Source organism: Benincasa hispida, chromosome 9, assembly GCF_009727055.1.
Source record: "Benincasa hispida cultivar B227 chromosome 9, ASM972705v1, whole genome shotgun sequence".
Taxonomy (NCBI): domain Eukaryota; kingdom Viridiplantae; phylum Streptophyta; class Magnoliopsida; order Cucurbitales; family Cucurbitaceae; genus Benincasa; species Benincasa hispida.
In genome coordinates this window covers 54,976,296-54,993,074 of record NC_052357.1, presented here as the reverse complement: position 1 = coordinate 54,993,074, position 16,779 = coordinate 54,976,296, and the positions used below count along the sequence as shown (strand labels likewise).

At 30.6% G+C, this 16,779-nt stretch overlaps 1 protein-coding gene across 1 annotated transcript; it reads left to right on the top strand.

Annotated features, from left to right (window-relative positions):
• Positions 1-8,203: 8,203 nt before the first annotated feature.
• LOC120085250 (G-type lectin S-receptor-like serine/threonine-protein kinase At4g27290) lies at positions 8,204-12,172 on the top strand. Its single transcript, XM_039041153.1, has 7 exons — positions 8,204-9,628; positions 9,731-9,850; positions 10,588-10,724; positions 10,837-11,047; positions 11,139-11,376; positions 11,457-11,607; positions 11,685-12,172. The coding sequence occupies exons 1-7, from the start codon at positions 8,353-8,355 to the stop codon at positions 11,988-11,990; spliced, it is 2,439 nt and encodes an 812-aa protein (XP_038897081.1). The 5' UTR covers positions 8,204-8,352; the 3' UTR covers positions 11,991-12,172.
• The last annotated feature ends 4,607 nt before the right edge of the window (positions 12,173-16,779 follow it).

Genomic DNA, 16,779 nt, shown 5'->3' with positions numbered 1-16,779 from the left:
TCCAAATTTTTATGAAAAATTAGCATGCATATCATTATAAAAACACAATAGCATGCATAGTGGGATAAAAAATAGTCAACACCCCCCTATGATGGAACACGAGACATACGCAGTGGAATTAGGATTTAATTACACTCTAATTGCTTCTAAACAAAAGAAAATAAGCATGAAAATTGAAGAGGAAAAACAGTAAATAAAAGTGGATAGCATACAACCTTTGAAGCTCCCAAAACCCGCTTTTCCTCGTTGAATCTCGACCTGAACACGGACGAACCACCACTAGAGTTGACCTACTATCCTCTGGACTCAGAACCAGATTGTGGGACCCGGTGGATGAAGAAAAACGAGAGAGAGAAAAGAGATGGAAAATAAGAAATGGACTTTGGGTAGGTTTTTGGGTTATGAATAACTTAAAAATATACATTGTCCTCAATGCATGACAAGGATAGAATTACAAGCCAAGAATGTATAGGAGTCCATAAAATATGCTTTAGGATCGAGTACTCTTTTGTGTTGGACAAAGATCCTAAAAAAAAAAAAAAAAAAAAAAATTAAAACTACGAGTGACTCTTTGATTTTAAAAGAAAACAACTAAAAAAATAATAATAAAGAAAGAAGTAAATAAGGATGACAATATGATCGATGGACTAATTGCAAGGAAATCGATATTGGTTTCACCTCTCCAACATTGAGGTTCCTAAAAATAGACAGACATTAAATTAATGGAAGCTTCAAGATCACATAAAGCTTTATTAATCATAATATCACCTAATTGACAAGGAATAGAAAAACTCCTTGAATCTTTCAATTTTGGAGGCAATTTCTTTTGCATCACTGCACTAGACTCTTCATTTAAAGCAATAGTCTCATGTTTACCAAACTTATTCCTCTACGAAAAGATATATTTAATGAATTTAGCATACTTTGACATATTTTCTAAAACTTCAGCAGAAGGTATATTAATATGCAACTTCTTTAATATTTCTAAAAATCTAAAAAACTATTCTTCTTCATTCTTCTTCCTAGACCTTTGAAGATACAAAATAGAATTAAGAACAAAAGATAAAAGGTTAGAAGTACTCCAAGTTTTTTGCTCAGACTTTTCTACAACCTTCTCCTTTGTAGGCTCATCAACAAAGATGGATTCAACCTCCTCTTGAGTTGGTTCATCATCGTCAACAACTAGAGGCTCGTTTAATTTTGTTCCACTTCTAAGTGTGATTGCTTTTCACTCTTCTTTAGGATTTTTTCTCAGAACAACTAGAAAACTTTTTTTTTTTTTGCAACGTTTGTACAGCAAAAGCCACTTAACTCATTTGCAACTCTAAATTCTGAATGGATTTGTCATGGTTTTGTATGGTGCTCAAGATAACATTAACTCAATTCCCTAAAGTAGATATTTATTCTTGAGCTACTTTGACAAGGTTCATCACCAATTCCTCCAAGGATGATTTTTGTTCAGTTTGGGTAAAACCTGGAGGAGCCACAACATTCTTATTATTTGCATATGAAAACTTTTCATGATATCTCAAACCTGGGTGGTAGTGTGTGGAAACTTGTTGTTGGCCTCTATAGTTCCCTCTATCCATATAATTACTCATCTCACTATCTTGTGAGTTCCAAATTTGTTGAGTTTCTGATGCTTTAGCTGTTAGAGAGCCTATAGACATTGAATTCTGTGCTTGATCACATGTAGTCAATTTATTCAAAGCATTAGTAATTGTGGTCAATTGAGCGGTCAATTGAGCTTTAATAGCACTTATCTCATCAACCTCATAAAGTCTTGCTACTTTGTTGGTAGAAACTCTATCACTTGGCTAATTATAGCTTGTGGTGGTCATGTTCTCAAAAATATTGTAAGCTTCTGTAGCAATTTTAGAGAAAAGGGACACTCCAGTCGTAGCATCTAAAGCCAATCCTCAACCCTATCCTGTGAAGAAAAAGAAAATAGGCTTAGTCTAATTGCATCATTCGTAACTCCATTAATTTTAACCGTTCCACAAATTTCAAGAAATGATCTAATGTACTTATAAGGATCTTTAATGGGGCGTCCTCTAAAAGCAATATCCCTAGCCATTTAAATCAATCCCGACTTTAACTCAAAGTTATTTGCATTGATCAGTGCCTCCATAATTTCGGGTTGAGCAATAGGGGAGAGTTGTTTGAAAGTAATCCCTAATTGTCATGTCTTGTACCTTGGCCATCTCTTCTTCTACATCTTGCTTATTCCTATGATTTCTTCTTAAAGTACATACAATCTTGGGATCAAGAGGCAAAGGAGGAGTGTCTTTATCACGGGGTATGCACAAGAGAAAATCCCAAATAAAATTAGAACACAAATAGCCCTTAGCCTAGAATATCTCCAACTCTTAAAATATTAAACAAAAACCGTTATTTTGATCCCCGATAACGACACCAAAATTTGATGTGATATGATGTGATATCAATATTAGATGCTTGAGACAATGTTAGTATTTTTTTTTTTTTTTTTTGTGATTTCTAATAATTTGAATCCTAAGAACAAACCGTGCTTCTCCCATATCTTTCACGTGGAATTGAGCAGAAAGCCAATTCTTAATGTTAGTTATGAAACCCACATCATTCCCAATGAGTAGTATATCATCCACATACAACATAAGAAAAATTATTAGTACCTTTGTTGATTTTCTTATATACACAAGTTTCATCAACATTTTGATTAAAACCATAAGACTTGATTGCAGTGTCAAACCTTATATTCTAAGATCTAGATGCTTGTTTTAATCCATAAATGGACCTTTTAATCTTACAAATATTTTGCTCTTGACCTTGTTTTATGAATCCCTTTGGTTGACTCATTTAGATACTCTCATCAAGATTGCCTTCAGAAAAGCAGTATTGACATTCATCTACCATATCTCATAGTCATAATATGTGGCAATGTGCAAGAGTATGTAAATTGAGTTTAACATGGCAACAAGAGAGAATTTCATCATGGCCAACTCTCTCTCTCTAGGTATAATCCTTTGTCACAAGTCTCACCTTAAAGGTTTGAGCCTTCCCATCTACACCTCTTTCCCTCTTGTAGATCCATTTGCAACCTATAAGTTTTATCCCATCAGGTTGATCTACAAGATCCCAGACTGAATTGAAGTACATAGACTCCATTTCAAGATCCATGGCTTTAATCCATTCATATTTATCAACATTATTCATCTTGTTTAAAATACCATGGATCCTCAACGTCATTATCAAGTATGATGACTTGGGCTTCTGCTAAACCCATGTATCGTGTAGGTTGGGATATAGCCCTCCCATTATAAGGAGGCACTTTCAACTCTTGAGAAAGATTCATTTGACTAGATGTACTAGTATCATCAACAACTCTTATTGATATACTAACAGTTTCGTTGGAAATTTCATTTAATATGATTTTACTATGTGGTTTGTGATCTCTATTATGATCTTCTTCTAAGAAAGTAGTATTTTTCGATACAAACATTTTATTTTCTTTTGGATCATAGAAATAGCCACTTCTTGTCCTTTTGGGATAACTTACAAATAGATATACTTATGAACGAGGTTCCAACTTCTTTGGGTTTGTCGTAAGCATGTGTATTGGAAATCCTCAAATTCTGAAGTACCGTAAACTACCTTCACGACCTTTCCATAACTCAAATGATGGAACATTATTCAAAATGAATACTACAGTCTCTAGTGCATAACCTCCAAAAGAAAATGATAATTGAGCATAGCTCATCATAGACAGAACCATGTCAACAAGGTTATATTTCTCCTTTCTAATATACCATTATGTTGAGGTGTACCATGTGCTGAGAGTTGGGATGTGATTCCATTTTCTATCATATAGACCGAACCATGTCCTCACTCACATGCTTTCTTGAAATTTTCTTGGAATGATCCAATTTAAACACGCTTAATCTTGAAGTTTCTATGATTGAGTCACTGAAAAAGAATGTATATCTTGTTGGTATGTAGTAACTTACAATTCTTTTAAGTATTTCTTAACTGTACTTTCATGTCCTCATGTCTCTCTCATTTGGATGTATTATCAGTTCATTCATATACCCATTTTAAATTTGAGCATCAAATAACATTTTTTTTAAAAAAAATTGAATAATAAATTAGTAGTAAAGACTATATTTAAGATCTAGTAAAAATACATAGGCTAAAATTAGATAAAACAATATAAAAACTAAAATTAAACAATATTCAAAATATAAAAGTAAAAGTAGTATTTTAACCTAATCTTAATAATCTACTATATGATGTAGAAGAGAATGCACGGGACCAAGATTTTTTTTTCTCCTTTTGAGGGTGGACCAAGAAATGTTGTTGTCTAGAAGAATGAACCAAAATGACCAAAACGCCAATCAAGTTGAGGAAAATTCTACACAAACCACCCAACAAAAGAATGACCAAAATACTTTGAAAACTAGTCCTTTCAAAACAATAATAATAATAATAATAATAACAATAATAATATAATAATTAAAGATCTTTGAAAACTATACAAAATTATAATCACTCATGTCACTTTCCACATTGAAAGACCAGGCCACGCTTTGATCATTTGTGGAAATCTTAGATGAAAATTCTGAATTGTACAAATAACGTTATATTATATTAATTATCTTTTCAATCAAGTTTCCATATTTAAAAAACCTATTTAACTTTCAATTTTGAATTTTTTTTATAGAAAAATTACTCTAAAACTTTTAAATTATATTAGAAGACATTTTTTTTGGTTAAAATAAGTTTGGATATTTATATGACAATCAATGTTCGAAATATCGATGTCGATAAAAATATTGAGATCCCAATTTCAAAGAAATTGATAAAAATTATTGTAATTAAGTGATGAGACTTTGTTTACCGGTTAGTTAGACTATAATTGACCATTTTTAATAATCATTTTTATAAAGTAAAGATAACATTTAGATGTATATTATAAATGTTGATGCGAAAGCATAAATTTAAAAAGTAAATGAAAATAATTACAAAATAATATAAAAGTTAGGAATATTTTTTAGGTGAAATGATATAAAAATGAAAGATTTGGATGGTAAAACGAAAAAAAAAAACTCATATCAATTAAATTTGAGGTGAAATGATGTGAAAATTTATTGGAAAAAGTTTGAATGAGGTTAAAAATAAGTATACGTTCTTTTTTATATATATAGTTTTTTCAAATTTATTTTATTTAGAAAGAAAAGTTTCCAATTGAAACTACAAGCTGAAATTGAGAAAAGTTGGAAATTAAAAAATGCACCACACTGAAAAAGCTTATCTTTCGTTAGAAATAATATTTGCATGTGAAACTGTAACATTATATGATCAAGACCATAAAATCGAAAAACTTAAACTACACAAACGTAGATAATTCTAAAAAAAAAAAAATAATAATAATATTGTCAAAATTTCTCGACATTTTAAGATTTATCAACACTTCCTCAAAATAGGGAGAACGACCAAATAAAAAGTTTTTTCAAAATTTTGATTTTTTTTGAATTTTTCTTGAAATTTAAAAATTTCAATGAAAATTTTCTACCATTGTGACAACTAATATATAAAAATTTAAAGGTATTTGTTGTTCTCTTTAATTTTATTTCAAAAAATATTATTAAAATTATTCACATATTCAATTTTTACACCATAGTTATCATGTCAAGCTTCGTGAATAATATCGTAACGATGTCTATATGTTATTCCTATTTAGTCATCACACCAACAATTTTGATCTTATTTTAACAAAAAAGTCCCCAGTGGTATTATATGTTATAAATCTTAGGGTTCAATAGTAAGAAAAAAATTTCAAAATTTAGGTGGATAATTGAAATTTACCAAAAAAATAAAAAATAAAAAATAAAAAATTAAGGGTGTTTTGTATTTAACCTATAAATAAGACGCATATTTTTATGAAAAATAAGGGAGAAAGATTATTGAAGCTTCGTACCTTCCTATATTTTAGTTATGTTTTGGTCTCTCAAGCTTAGTTTCAATTTTAGTTACTATGATTAAAATTTGAGTTTAGGAATATGAAACATGATGATATATCATTATTGATTAAAATTTATTTATGATAAAGAGATGATAATAGAAAAATAATTATAATATATTATAAATTTAGTCTCCAAATTTGGACTTAGTTACTTTTAATTTAGTTTCTATAATTTTAAAAATTTCAGTACAATTTTTATAACCTAGCCTTAGTTTCAGTTTAGTCTCTATGATTTAAAATATTTTAAATTCATCATTCAAATTTATTTTTATGATTTTTGCTCACTGTTAGTTAAATCTAATTCTAGATGTAGGTACATAAAATAATCAATCAAATCATAAAGTACAAACTCTTAATCAAATCAATATAAACACGTGACATGAACAAGAGAATATTTCAAAGGATAACAATCCAATTAAAAACTTTAGAAACAATGAGTACTATGGTGAAAGTAATCCTAAACCATAACACCTAATTCAAACAATAAAGTGAAATTGAAATGTATGAGAGACTATTAGATCAACCAACTCTTGTACTTTGTTCAATGAAAAATCAAACTACTATAATGACATCATTATCCTTCCTCATAAATTGAAGGTATTCTTCATTCAAAGATATATATAACTTCTATAAAAAAAAAAAAAGAAAGGTTATAGTTTTTTAAATTTTAGAAATCATATGCCACATTATATTTGTAATTTTATATTTTAAAATGAATTAATATCTAGAAAAGGGCTTAATTATAGATACTACCATTGAATTTTGATATTTCAATACTCTTTTATTATTTTTGAAAATTTTTCAAAAGTTACATTATTGCTCAAATGGTTGAAAAGTGCCATTGGAATAAAAACTTATTAGAATGTTGGATAAAAATTGAGATGTGAAATTATGTATCTGTAACTTGGAATAGAAATTAGGACTCGAACATCGAAAATAATTCATTGTTACAATCATTCTAAGTCTCAATTTGCATGTAAAATTTTAACGGATTTCTATTGAATAGTAGTTTTGAAATATTTCTAAAAAGTCAATGGTAATATCGCAACTATTGAATAAATAAAGACATTTTCTAAAATGAATATCGATGTTTAACGAATATCAATGGTTGAATTGTGCCCTAATTTTGTCTCTTGAAAATGGATGAAACTCTCTCTAGGATGATACATGGATAGAAACAAATGATCAAAGTATACTTAGATGAACCATTCAAGACCACCTAAGAAACTTGGTCGAAGTTGACAACAAAATGTCTTAATGTTGGAATGATGACAATTTGAAAGGGCTTCATTATTAATTTATTGTTTATTTATATTAGATATAGTGTACATTTATTCAGGTTTGTTTAGATTATGTATCTTTCTCTATCTTTGGTAGATTGTTGTATTCTTTCCTATTACTTAGGAATATTTGTTACACATTTAATTATGTTCGCTTCAATAAATGAGTCATGATATTCAATAGAACCATCTATGATTTGAGGGTGAATATTCAAATTACCTCTATTTTATCTTGGTATCAAAGCACTATTGGTCAATCTAGAGATAGTTCATTAGTTGTTTCTTGGCAGACCAGGAAGTTGGTTGTTTCTTAGCCGATCGGGATATAGGTGAAGAGTGATAGTTAGTTGTTTATTAGCCTATCAGGATACAGGTGAAATAACATAACAGTCAGTAGTTGATCGATGATCACCTACCCAATCAACATCACATTAGGCCTAAAGAGATGTTTTCCTAGTTTAAACAAAATTTCAAAGATTGGGGTACCACTCAGATAGCAAAAAACTGCAGAATAGTGAACAACATATGGTCGTTGCATGAATTGACTAACACTATTAACCACAAACACAATATCTAGCCTAAAAATGAATCATCCTTAGGTAACCATTAAGACAGATAATGTAGAACTTATCACATGATTAGATAGGATAAAAATTTTATGTCGATCAAGTCTTTACCAAATAAAAATCTGCATCAAACTTCTTGCATGAATATTAGGTCTTATCAACCCATCGACTTACCATAAAATAGAGATTAGAATTAAATGTGGGAGTAAAATATTTGTTCTTGTTCGCTTGAGAAATTTGGGGAAAGAAGAGAGAGAGTAAGTTTGAAGGTGTGAAGCCACATTTGAACTTTTTAATTGTCTTATGAACATTTTCCACAAAATAACATATTCTATAGTTTTTTCATAAAGCAGAGCAGAGTACCACAAGTCAATGGCCGCCCCCACATTTCTTCTTCTTCAATCTTTTCATTGCGTTCATTTAAAAAATTCAATGCTCTCTTTACTTCTAAACACTCTCTCCTCACAAAAATACTCTGTTCCGAAGCAAACCCCAATGCTAAAAGATGGCAAATGCTTCACTATCTCTGTTTCTATTTCTGTCTCTGTCTCTGTTTCTCTTCTCTTCACCATCTGCGGCTATTGATTTCATAACTTCCTCACAAAACCTCACCCATGGCGCCACTCTTGTCTCCGCAAAAGGGTTTTTCGAATTGGGTTTCTTCAGCCCAGGAAATTCCTCCAATCGTTACTTAGGAATTTGGTACAAAATCATCCCAGTTCGTACTATCGTTTGGGTCGCCAACAGAGAAAACCCCATCACTAATTCTTCCGCCGTTGCCCTTCTCAAAATCAACACTACAACCAGCGATCTCCTTCTTTTCGAGAACGATGCCGTTGTTTGGTTTGGAAAATCGTTAAAACCAGCCAAAACCCCCAAACTAATCCTCTTTGACAATGGAAATCTGGTGTTGAAAGACGCTGAATCAGAGAAAATTTCATGGCAAAGCTTTGATTATCCAACGGATACATTACTCCCCGGAATGAAACTCGGATGGGATTTCGAAAACAGAATCCAACGCCGATTATCCGCTTGGAAATCCAAAGATGATCCATCTCCAGGGAGCTTAACGATGGAAATGATGAACACAAACTACCCAGAACCAGCGATGTGGAATGGGTCGCAAGAGTTCATGAGAAGCGGACCATGGAACGGCCTTCAATTCAGCGCAAAACCCACATCGGCTTTACCGATTTTAGTCTACAGCTATGTAAACAACAAATCCGAGCTCAGTTACAGCTATGAGCTCATAAACTCTTCATTAATCGGAAGAATGGTGTTGAATCAAACGGTATTTAGGAGAGAAGCTTTGTTATGGTCTGAATCTGAGAAGATTTGGAAGCTATATGCGACTATGCCGAGGGATTACTGCGATACATATGGTCTTTGTGGTGCGTTTGGGAGCTGTGACATCGAGCAAGTTCCTGCTTGTCAATGTTTAAGAGGGTTTCATCCCAGAGTACAAGAGAAATGGAATTTGATGGATTATACTGAAGGGTGTGTGCGGAATAAGGCTTTGAATTGTTCTGATAAAGTTGGGTTTGCAAAACTTCCGGGGCTGAAATTGCCTGATACGAAGCTGTCTTGGGTTAATCAAAGTATGAGTTTGAATGAATGTAGAGAAAAGTGTCTGAGGAATTGTTCTTGCGTGGCATTTGCTAATACTGATATTAGAGGATCAGGGAGTGGCTGTGCTATTTGGTTTGGGGATCTTGTTGATATCAAAGTTGTTCGAAGAGGAGGCCAGGATTTGTATGTTAAAATGTTGGCTTCTGAATTGGGTATAATATGGTTTCTTTTGCTTTGGTTGTTTTTGTTCTCTTTTTGTAGGTGACTTTATTAGCTTTGTTTCTTATGTGTGTGTGTGTTTCCTTAATGTGTAGAGACAAAGAAGATGAGTTCGCTTGTCGTCGGCGTTATCGTCGGAGCAACGGTTTTAGTGATTGCTGGTCTAGTTTTGATTGGATTTTACATGATGAGAAACAAGAAGAGAAACGTAGAAGGTAAATGATTTGTTTGGCATTCTAAACGCTTGAAAATACTTTTTTTTTCTTCTATTCAATTAAAAGTACTTAGAAAATAATTACGAACGTCGAATTGTGATGCTTACTTTCGTTTTGAGTTATGTTGGTCATTCATGTTCTTGTTGATAAATTAGTCGGTAAAGTGGTTTCTTTCTTTCGTCTCTAATTATGAGTCTAATTTTTCATTTGATTATTAGGTTTCAAATTATTACAATTTTACTTGTGAATTTGGAGTTTAATTTTTACGTGGTTTTTACGTTTTAAAATGTTACAATTTTATTATTGAATTTTGAGTTTAGTTTTTATTTGGTCTATGTTATAATATTTTATACTTTTACTTCTTAGTTTTCAATAATGACCCCTTTTGATTTTTTTGGCATGAATTTTCAATCAAATAATTTAATATAATTATGATGTAAAAAATTGTAACAAGAAATAAGTGAAAACTAAATTAATTGTAATTAATTGAAATCTTTTAAATTAATTATTTAATAAAAAGTTAAGGATATAACTTTGCGAAATCAACCAAATAAAAATTGTGTGCAACTTTTGGAAATCTAGGGACTCTGTTCATATTGTGTTAGGTTATTAACGTTGACTCTGTTAGTTTATTGAATATTTTAACATATTTGGTTCATATTGTGCTTATTATCCAAATTCTTTCTCGATTTGCTTAAAGTTTATGGGCTAAGAAATTACAATTAAATTGGCGACAGGAGTGGGCAAGGATCTTGAAGGGCAAGAAGACGATTTGGAACTCCCATTATTCGACTTAACAACAATATCTAATGCCACTGACAATTTTTCAAACTCTAATAAGCTTGGAGAAGGTGGTTTTGGTGCTGTCTTTAAGGTAAAATTTATTTGTACCATAATTTTTAGATTTCTTTACTCCACTTATAAAGTCATTTCAAATAGACTCTTCGTATAATTATAGTAAATTTGGTCGATAAACTCACTTTCAGGGTAGACTTATGGATGGACAAGAAATTGCAGTGAAGAGACTTTCTAGCTATTCAAGACAAGGAACTGATGAATTCAAGAATGAAGTGATACTCATTGCCAAACTTCAACATAGAAATCTTGTAAAACTTTTGGGTTGTTGCATACAAGGGGAGGAAAAGATGTTGATTTATGAGTACATGCCTAATAAGAGTTTGGACTCCTTCATTTTTGGTTAGTATCTATTAAAATCCACCTTTATTGTTCATGTAATTGATTTTCCTTTTGAGAACTAACTTTGGCTCCTCCTCTTTCACTTCGTTAGATTCGGCTAGAAAGAAGCTTTTAGATTGGTCGAAACGATTCAATATCATATGTGGAGTAGCTCGAGGGATTCTTTACCTTCATCAAGATTCAAGATTGAGGATTATACATAGAGATTTAAAAGCAAGCAATGTCTTGCTTGATATTGATATGAATCCAAAAATCTCGGATTTTGGAATGGCTAGAACATTTGGAGGGGACCAAACCGAAGGAAATACTAGGAGAGTGGTCGGAACATAGTAAGTTTGCCCTAATATTTTCGTAAATTCTTAAAGTTTACGTTCTTAGTTTGACAAATTCTTTTGATGATATCTTGTAGTGGGTATATGGCACCAGAATACGCCATCGATGGACAATTTTCGATTAAGTCTGACGTCTTCAGTTTTGGGATTCTAATGTTGGAAATCATAAGTGGAGAGAAGAATAGAGGGTTTTTCCGTCCTAACCACGCTCTAAACCTAATAGGACATGTAAGTCACATACCTAACTGTATCATTCCATGAATTGCAATCCTAAGTTAATTTAAGAGATTTTGTTTTTGGTTTAGGCATGGAAGTTGTGGAATGAAGGAAAGCCATTAGAGTTGGTTGATGCAACCATTGGAGAATCTTATGCTTTATCTGAAGTGTTGAAATGCATTCATGTTAGCCTTTTGTGCTTGCAACAACTTCCTGAAGATAGACCAACCATGTCAAATGTTGTTTTAATGCTAAGTGGTGAGAGCTCATCGGCACAACCAAAACAACCAGGATTCTATATGGAAAGAGATTCTCTTGAAGTATATTCTCTTTCAGGCAAGAATGAATCTTCTACTACAAATGAATTAACTATTACCCTCTTAGAGGCTAGATAACCCTCCCCTTTCTACATGTTTTAGCTATCTTTTTCAGTGCTTTAAAATTGTCCTTCCTTTGCATTTTCATGTAAAGTGAGTTTTTCATTGTTGCTTTTGATTTTGTAAGATCAAATTTAGAAAGATATATAGTGTTCATAGTTGAAGGCTTAATGATTATACTACTCACCAATTTAAATCCTTGTCTTTATTTGGAAAAAAAGATATTATAAGAATTAGGAAAAATATCAATTTAAACCTATACATTTTGGAGTTTGAATAAATTGAAACTTTAAAGGTTAATTTAAATAATATATTAGTGATTTAAGACTATTTTTACTTTATTACATTTGTAATCAACTCAAAATTAAGAAATAAATTTGCCCTAGCAAGAAAAATAATGACGTAATTTTCTCTTAAAAAAAAAGGAAGAAGATGAAAAAGATGGACAACCACACTCGTATTCATGAAACACTTATGTAATTTTTTTTTCTTTTGTTAATTATTGCATTTAAAAAAGTTTTATTCCCACGCAACAATAATTGTGCATTAACGGTTTAAAACGAAATTTGAATGAAATTATTAAATTGATTTCTTAATGAAAGCTTAGATTTATTATTATTATTTTTTGGATAACATGTGGGTGGAGAATCAAATCTCAAACTTTGAATTTGATAGTATAAGTTTGATGTTAGTTTAACTATACTCATTTTGTTGTTTAGAATTTTAATTGATATAATTTTCAATGCAAAATAATTTTCTTCGTGAAGAGTAAACATAAACATTATGTGTTTATATAACACGGCAAAAAAGAGAGAGAGAGAGAGTTTGATGTAACTATTAGGGAAATTACATTGAATTGTAAATTAAATATAGGATCTAGCAATCATATCATTAAATTTTCAAAATTTATAAATATGGAAAAATATTGATATAGAAAATAAGAAGATATTTAGGTGGGTTTAAATTTAAGGGCATTTAAGTAATTAAGATTAATGGCAATTTTGTAAATATGTGGGTCGTCCCCAACTTTAGGAAGCACATCGTGAAACCCAAAATAGAGAAGAAATTAGAGAGGGAGAGAGATCGAAGTTGATGTTGTTTGGTTCGGTCATGGTGTATGGGCTTCGAACGATAATGAGTATTCGGCGCTAGTGGTCTTAGTTGAGAGACATTGTCGGCATAAGTGATATCCAATTCGCAGACCGTTTTTAGCCGCGTGGGTCTCTGCTGTGGAGGGATTTTGTCTGGGGGTTGGATTTCATTTTAGAGACGGTTTCTGGTATGTGATTCTGGTTTTGGAGTTCGTTTTTTTAGTTTTAATTTATTACGTATGGATTAGCAATCCTTGATTTTTTCTTCTTCTTCTTTGTAAGAATCGTTTTCGCCTTAGTAATTTCATAAATTAGGAAGTATTTTTATAAATTATAGATTGTGGAAGAAGAAATTATGTTGATTTTGTTGGACTTGAACGCAAAGAACAATATTAAGATCTGAGATATAGTTCCCAGGGGTCTAATTACCATTAATACATATTTCACTATTTTCGAGTATAGGACTTTTTGAAGGCTTTTTAATTTTAGACCATTACAAAAGATTTTGAAATTTGGATTACTACCGAAATGAATATACTGAAACTAAGTAATTTGTTGAATCTTATGATATAATGATATAATAGAAGTTCATATAGAAATCAAATAACAATCATAAGACAATCAAATTACAATATTAGAAACTATTAATTATGTGACAGAAAATAGATGTAACTAGATGTCAATCAAATAACAATATCATAAACCGTTAAATGTGAGATAAAAAATAGAAAATAATCTGATGACAATCAACAGAAAATCATATGGTAATATAAAAAATTACTAACTAATTGACAAAAAATCGAAGGTAACGAAAGGGTTATGTGTAAAAGTAAAAGAGAAGAAGAATTAATGCTCAAATAATCGAAAGTGAAATTAAAATCAAATAACAATTGATATAATCGGTAATTAGTATCAGATAGTGATCAAACAACAATCAGTACCATTAGCAATCGTATAACCATCAATATTAAATAAATATCAGATAGCAATAACATAGCCATCAAATTCCGAACGATAATTAGTGAGGACATTTTTTATTTTTTCAGTTTCAATACTTCATTTAAATTGGAATGGGCTGATCAATTTTACTATTTTTGTACATTTTTTTTTTGTGGATATGTGCCTAATTTTTATAACTTATTTTGGCATCCTTGCGACTGGCCCTAATTATTATACTATTCTAAAGTTTTTTTTTTTTCAAACGTACAATAAATACAGAGTATGAAAATATGAACCACTCATTTAAAAGGAAAAAGTACATGTTAATTACCTATAAATTATACTTATTTTGACTATTTGAAAGTTGACTTTTTTTCGTAGCTAATTGTTACAAATAATTTATCTTTCGTTGCTCCATTCCAAAACCAATGAGATTGTGGGTAAAAAATATAAATATTTTTATTTTTTACAAAGAAATGTAATCAATGTTAAATAATTAATTGAATGGATGTGCATGCAACTTTTTTAAGGAGGATATAATAGTGATAATCTAACATAATTCAGTTGGTTAAGAAATGTATTATTAGGAGAGAAAAGTAGGTACAACTGTTAAAACTTAATGACTACATTTATAATTTAACATTCAACCAAACAAAACTAATTAAAATATGCATTTCTAATCTCTAATTAAAGGCGTTCCATTAAGTTTCAAATTAAGTTCACAAAGAAAGGTACCTTGGAGAAAGCATAGGAAGATTAGACTTGCCAAATAGGTTTTAACGTTTATATAAGTCAATCTTTCCCCCAAAATAGTATTGCCAAACCAACTATCACTAAATTGATATATGGATATGGTAGTAATTACAAGTTCTGTGGTTTGGATTCTCGTATCCTAATCGTACTAAAAAATAATAAATAAATAATCCAAAAGCTAATTAATTTAACACATTACTTTAGTAGTCACTTTTCTTTTTACCCGTTTACGTTCATGTACTTTCGGGCTAAAGTGATAAATAATTTCTATTGTAAAATTGAGGAATACGACGAGAACAAAAATATCTAGAATTATAATATTAAAATAAATAAATAAATAATAAAATATAAGAAATATTAGTGAAAATTATGAAATTTCTCCTTCTCATTGAATTTCTCACCAAGATTCTCATTAGTTTTCACCAATATGCTTCACTCCAAGAATCACCAAATGCCACTGTTTATAGAAAATTTAGCAAGTAGGAGGTGAAATTACATGGACACTAAGAATGTGTAATTTTGAGCCATATGGACAACATGTAGAAAGACACATGCAGTGAGGAGAGAATAATAATTGGTCTTTTAAGACGCTAAGCATGAGCATCTACATTTCACATATATTAAAATATTTATAATACTCCCTCTTAGATGCCTATTATATATATGAAATATGTCTCGTTAAAATCTTACTAAAAAAATACCTAATGGAAAAAAAATCTCAGTGAAGTGAAAAGAGTACATATTTTATATAATCTAATAATCCTAAAAGAATACAATATATTTACTCTCCCTTATAGAAACATCACTTGAGATCACTGATCGCTGCATTCCAAATGGTGTACACCAATTTTTCAAAGGTTGTGGTAGGTAATGCCTTTGTAAATAAGTCTGTCAATTTATCCTTCGAACAAATTTGTTGTACAGTAATGTCACCATTTTCTTCAAGATCATGAGTGTAGAAAAACTTTGGTGAAATATCCTTTGTTCTGCTTTAGTGAAATATGCTTTGTTCTATCTCCTTTAATATATCCTCATTTGATTTGGGCTATACATATCGTGTTGTCTTCGTTTAATATTGTTGGAAGACTTTTACTAGAAGACAAGCCACACGTTCTATGAATGTGCTGAATCATTGATCTTAGTCATATACATTGTCGACTAGCCTCATGAATTGCAAGAATTTCAATATGATTTGAGGAAGTAGATGCCATGGTTTGTTTTACTAATCGCCATGATATAGTAGTTTCTCCACATACGAATAGATAACCTGTTTGAGATATAGCTTTATGTGGATCAGATATATATCCATAATTTGCATAACCAAGTAGATCAAAATTTGATTTATTTGAATAAAACAAACTCATATCAAGCGTTGCTCAAAGATAACGAAGTATATGCTTAATTCCATTCTAATGTCTTTTTGTTGGAGAAAAACTATATCTAGCTAATAAAATTACTATAAATGTAGTATTCAGTCTTCTATTATTAGCAAGATACATAAGTGCACCAATTGCACTAAGATATGGTACTTTAGGACCAAGAAGTTCTTCATTATCATATCAAGGTCGAAATATATCTTTCTTACATCCAATAAATGAACTTCCATTGGAATGTTTAATGGATGTGCTTTGTCCATATAGAATCTTTTAAAGATTTTTCTTGTATAAGTTGACTGATTAACAAATACCTCATCTGTGATATGCTCAATTTGCAAGCCAAGATTTTTTTTTCGAGATCTTTCATGTAAAATTCTTTCTTAAGATAATATTGCCTTTGAAAGCTCTTCAAGAGTTCCAATTATATTTAAGTCATCAATATGTACAGTTATAATAATAAATTATGACTGTGATTTCTTTATAAAAATACATGAATATATTGGATTATTTTGATATCCTTCTTTCAACAAATATTCAGTCCTTTTGTGGTCCAATGAACATGCGAGCCAGGGGAGGCTACGAGTATTTCATCACTTTTACTGATGATTATTCGAGGTATGAGTATGTTTATTTGATGAAACGTAAGTC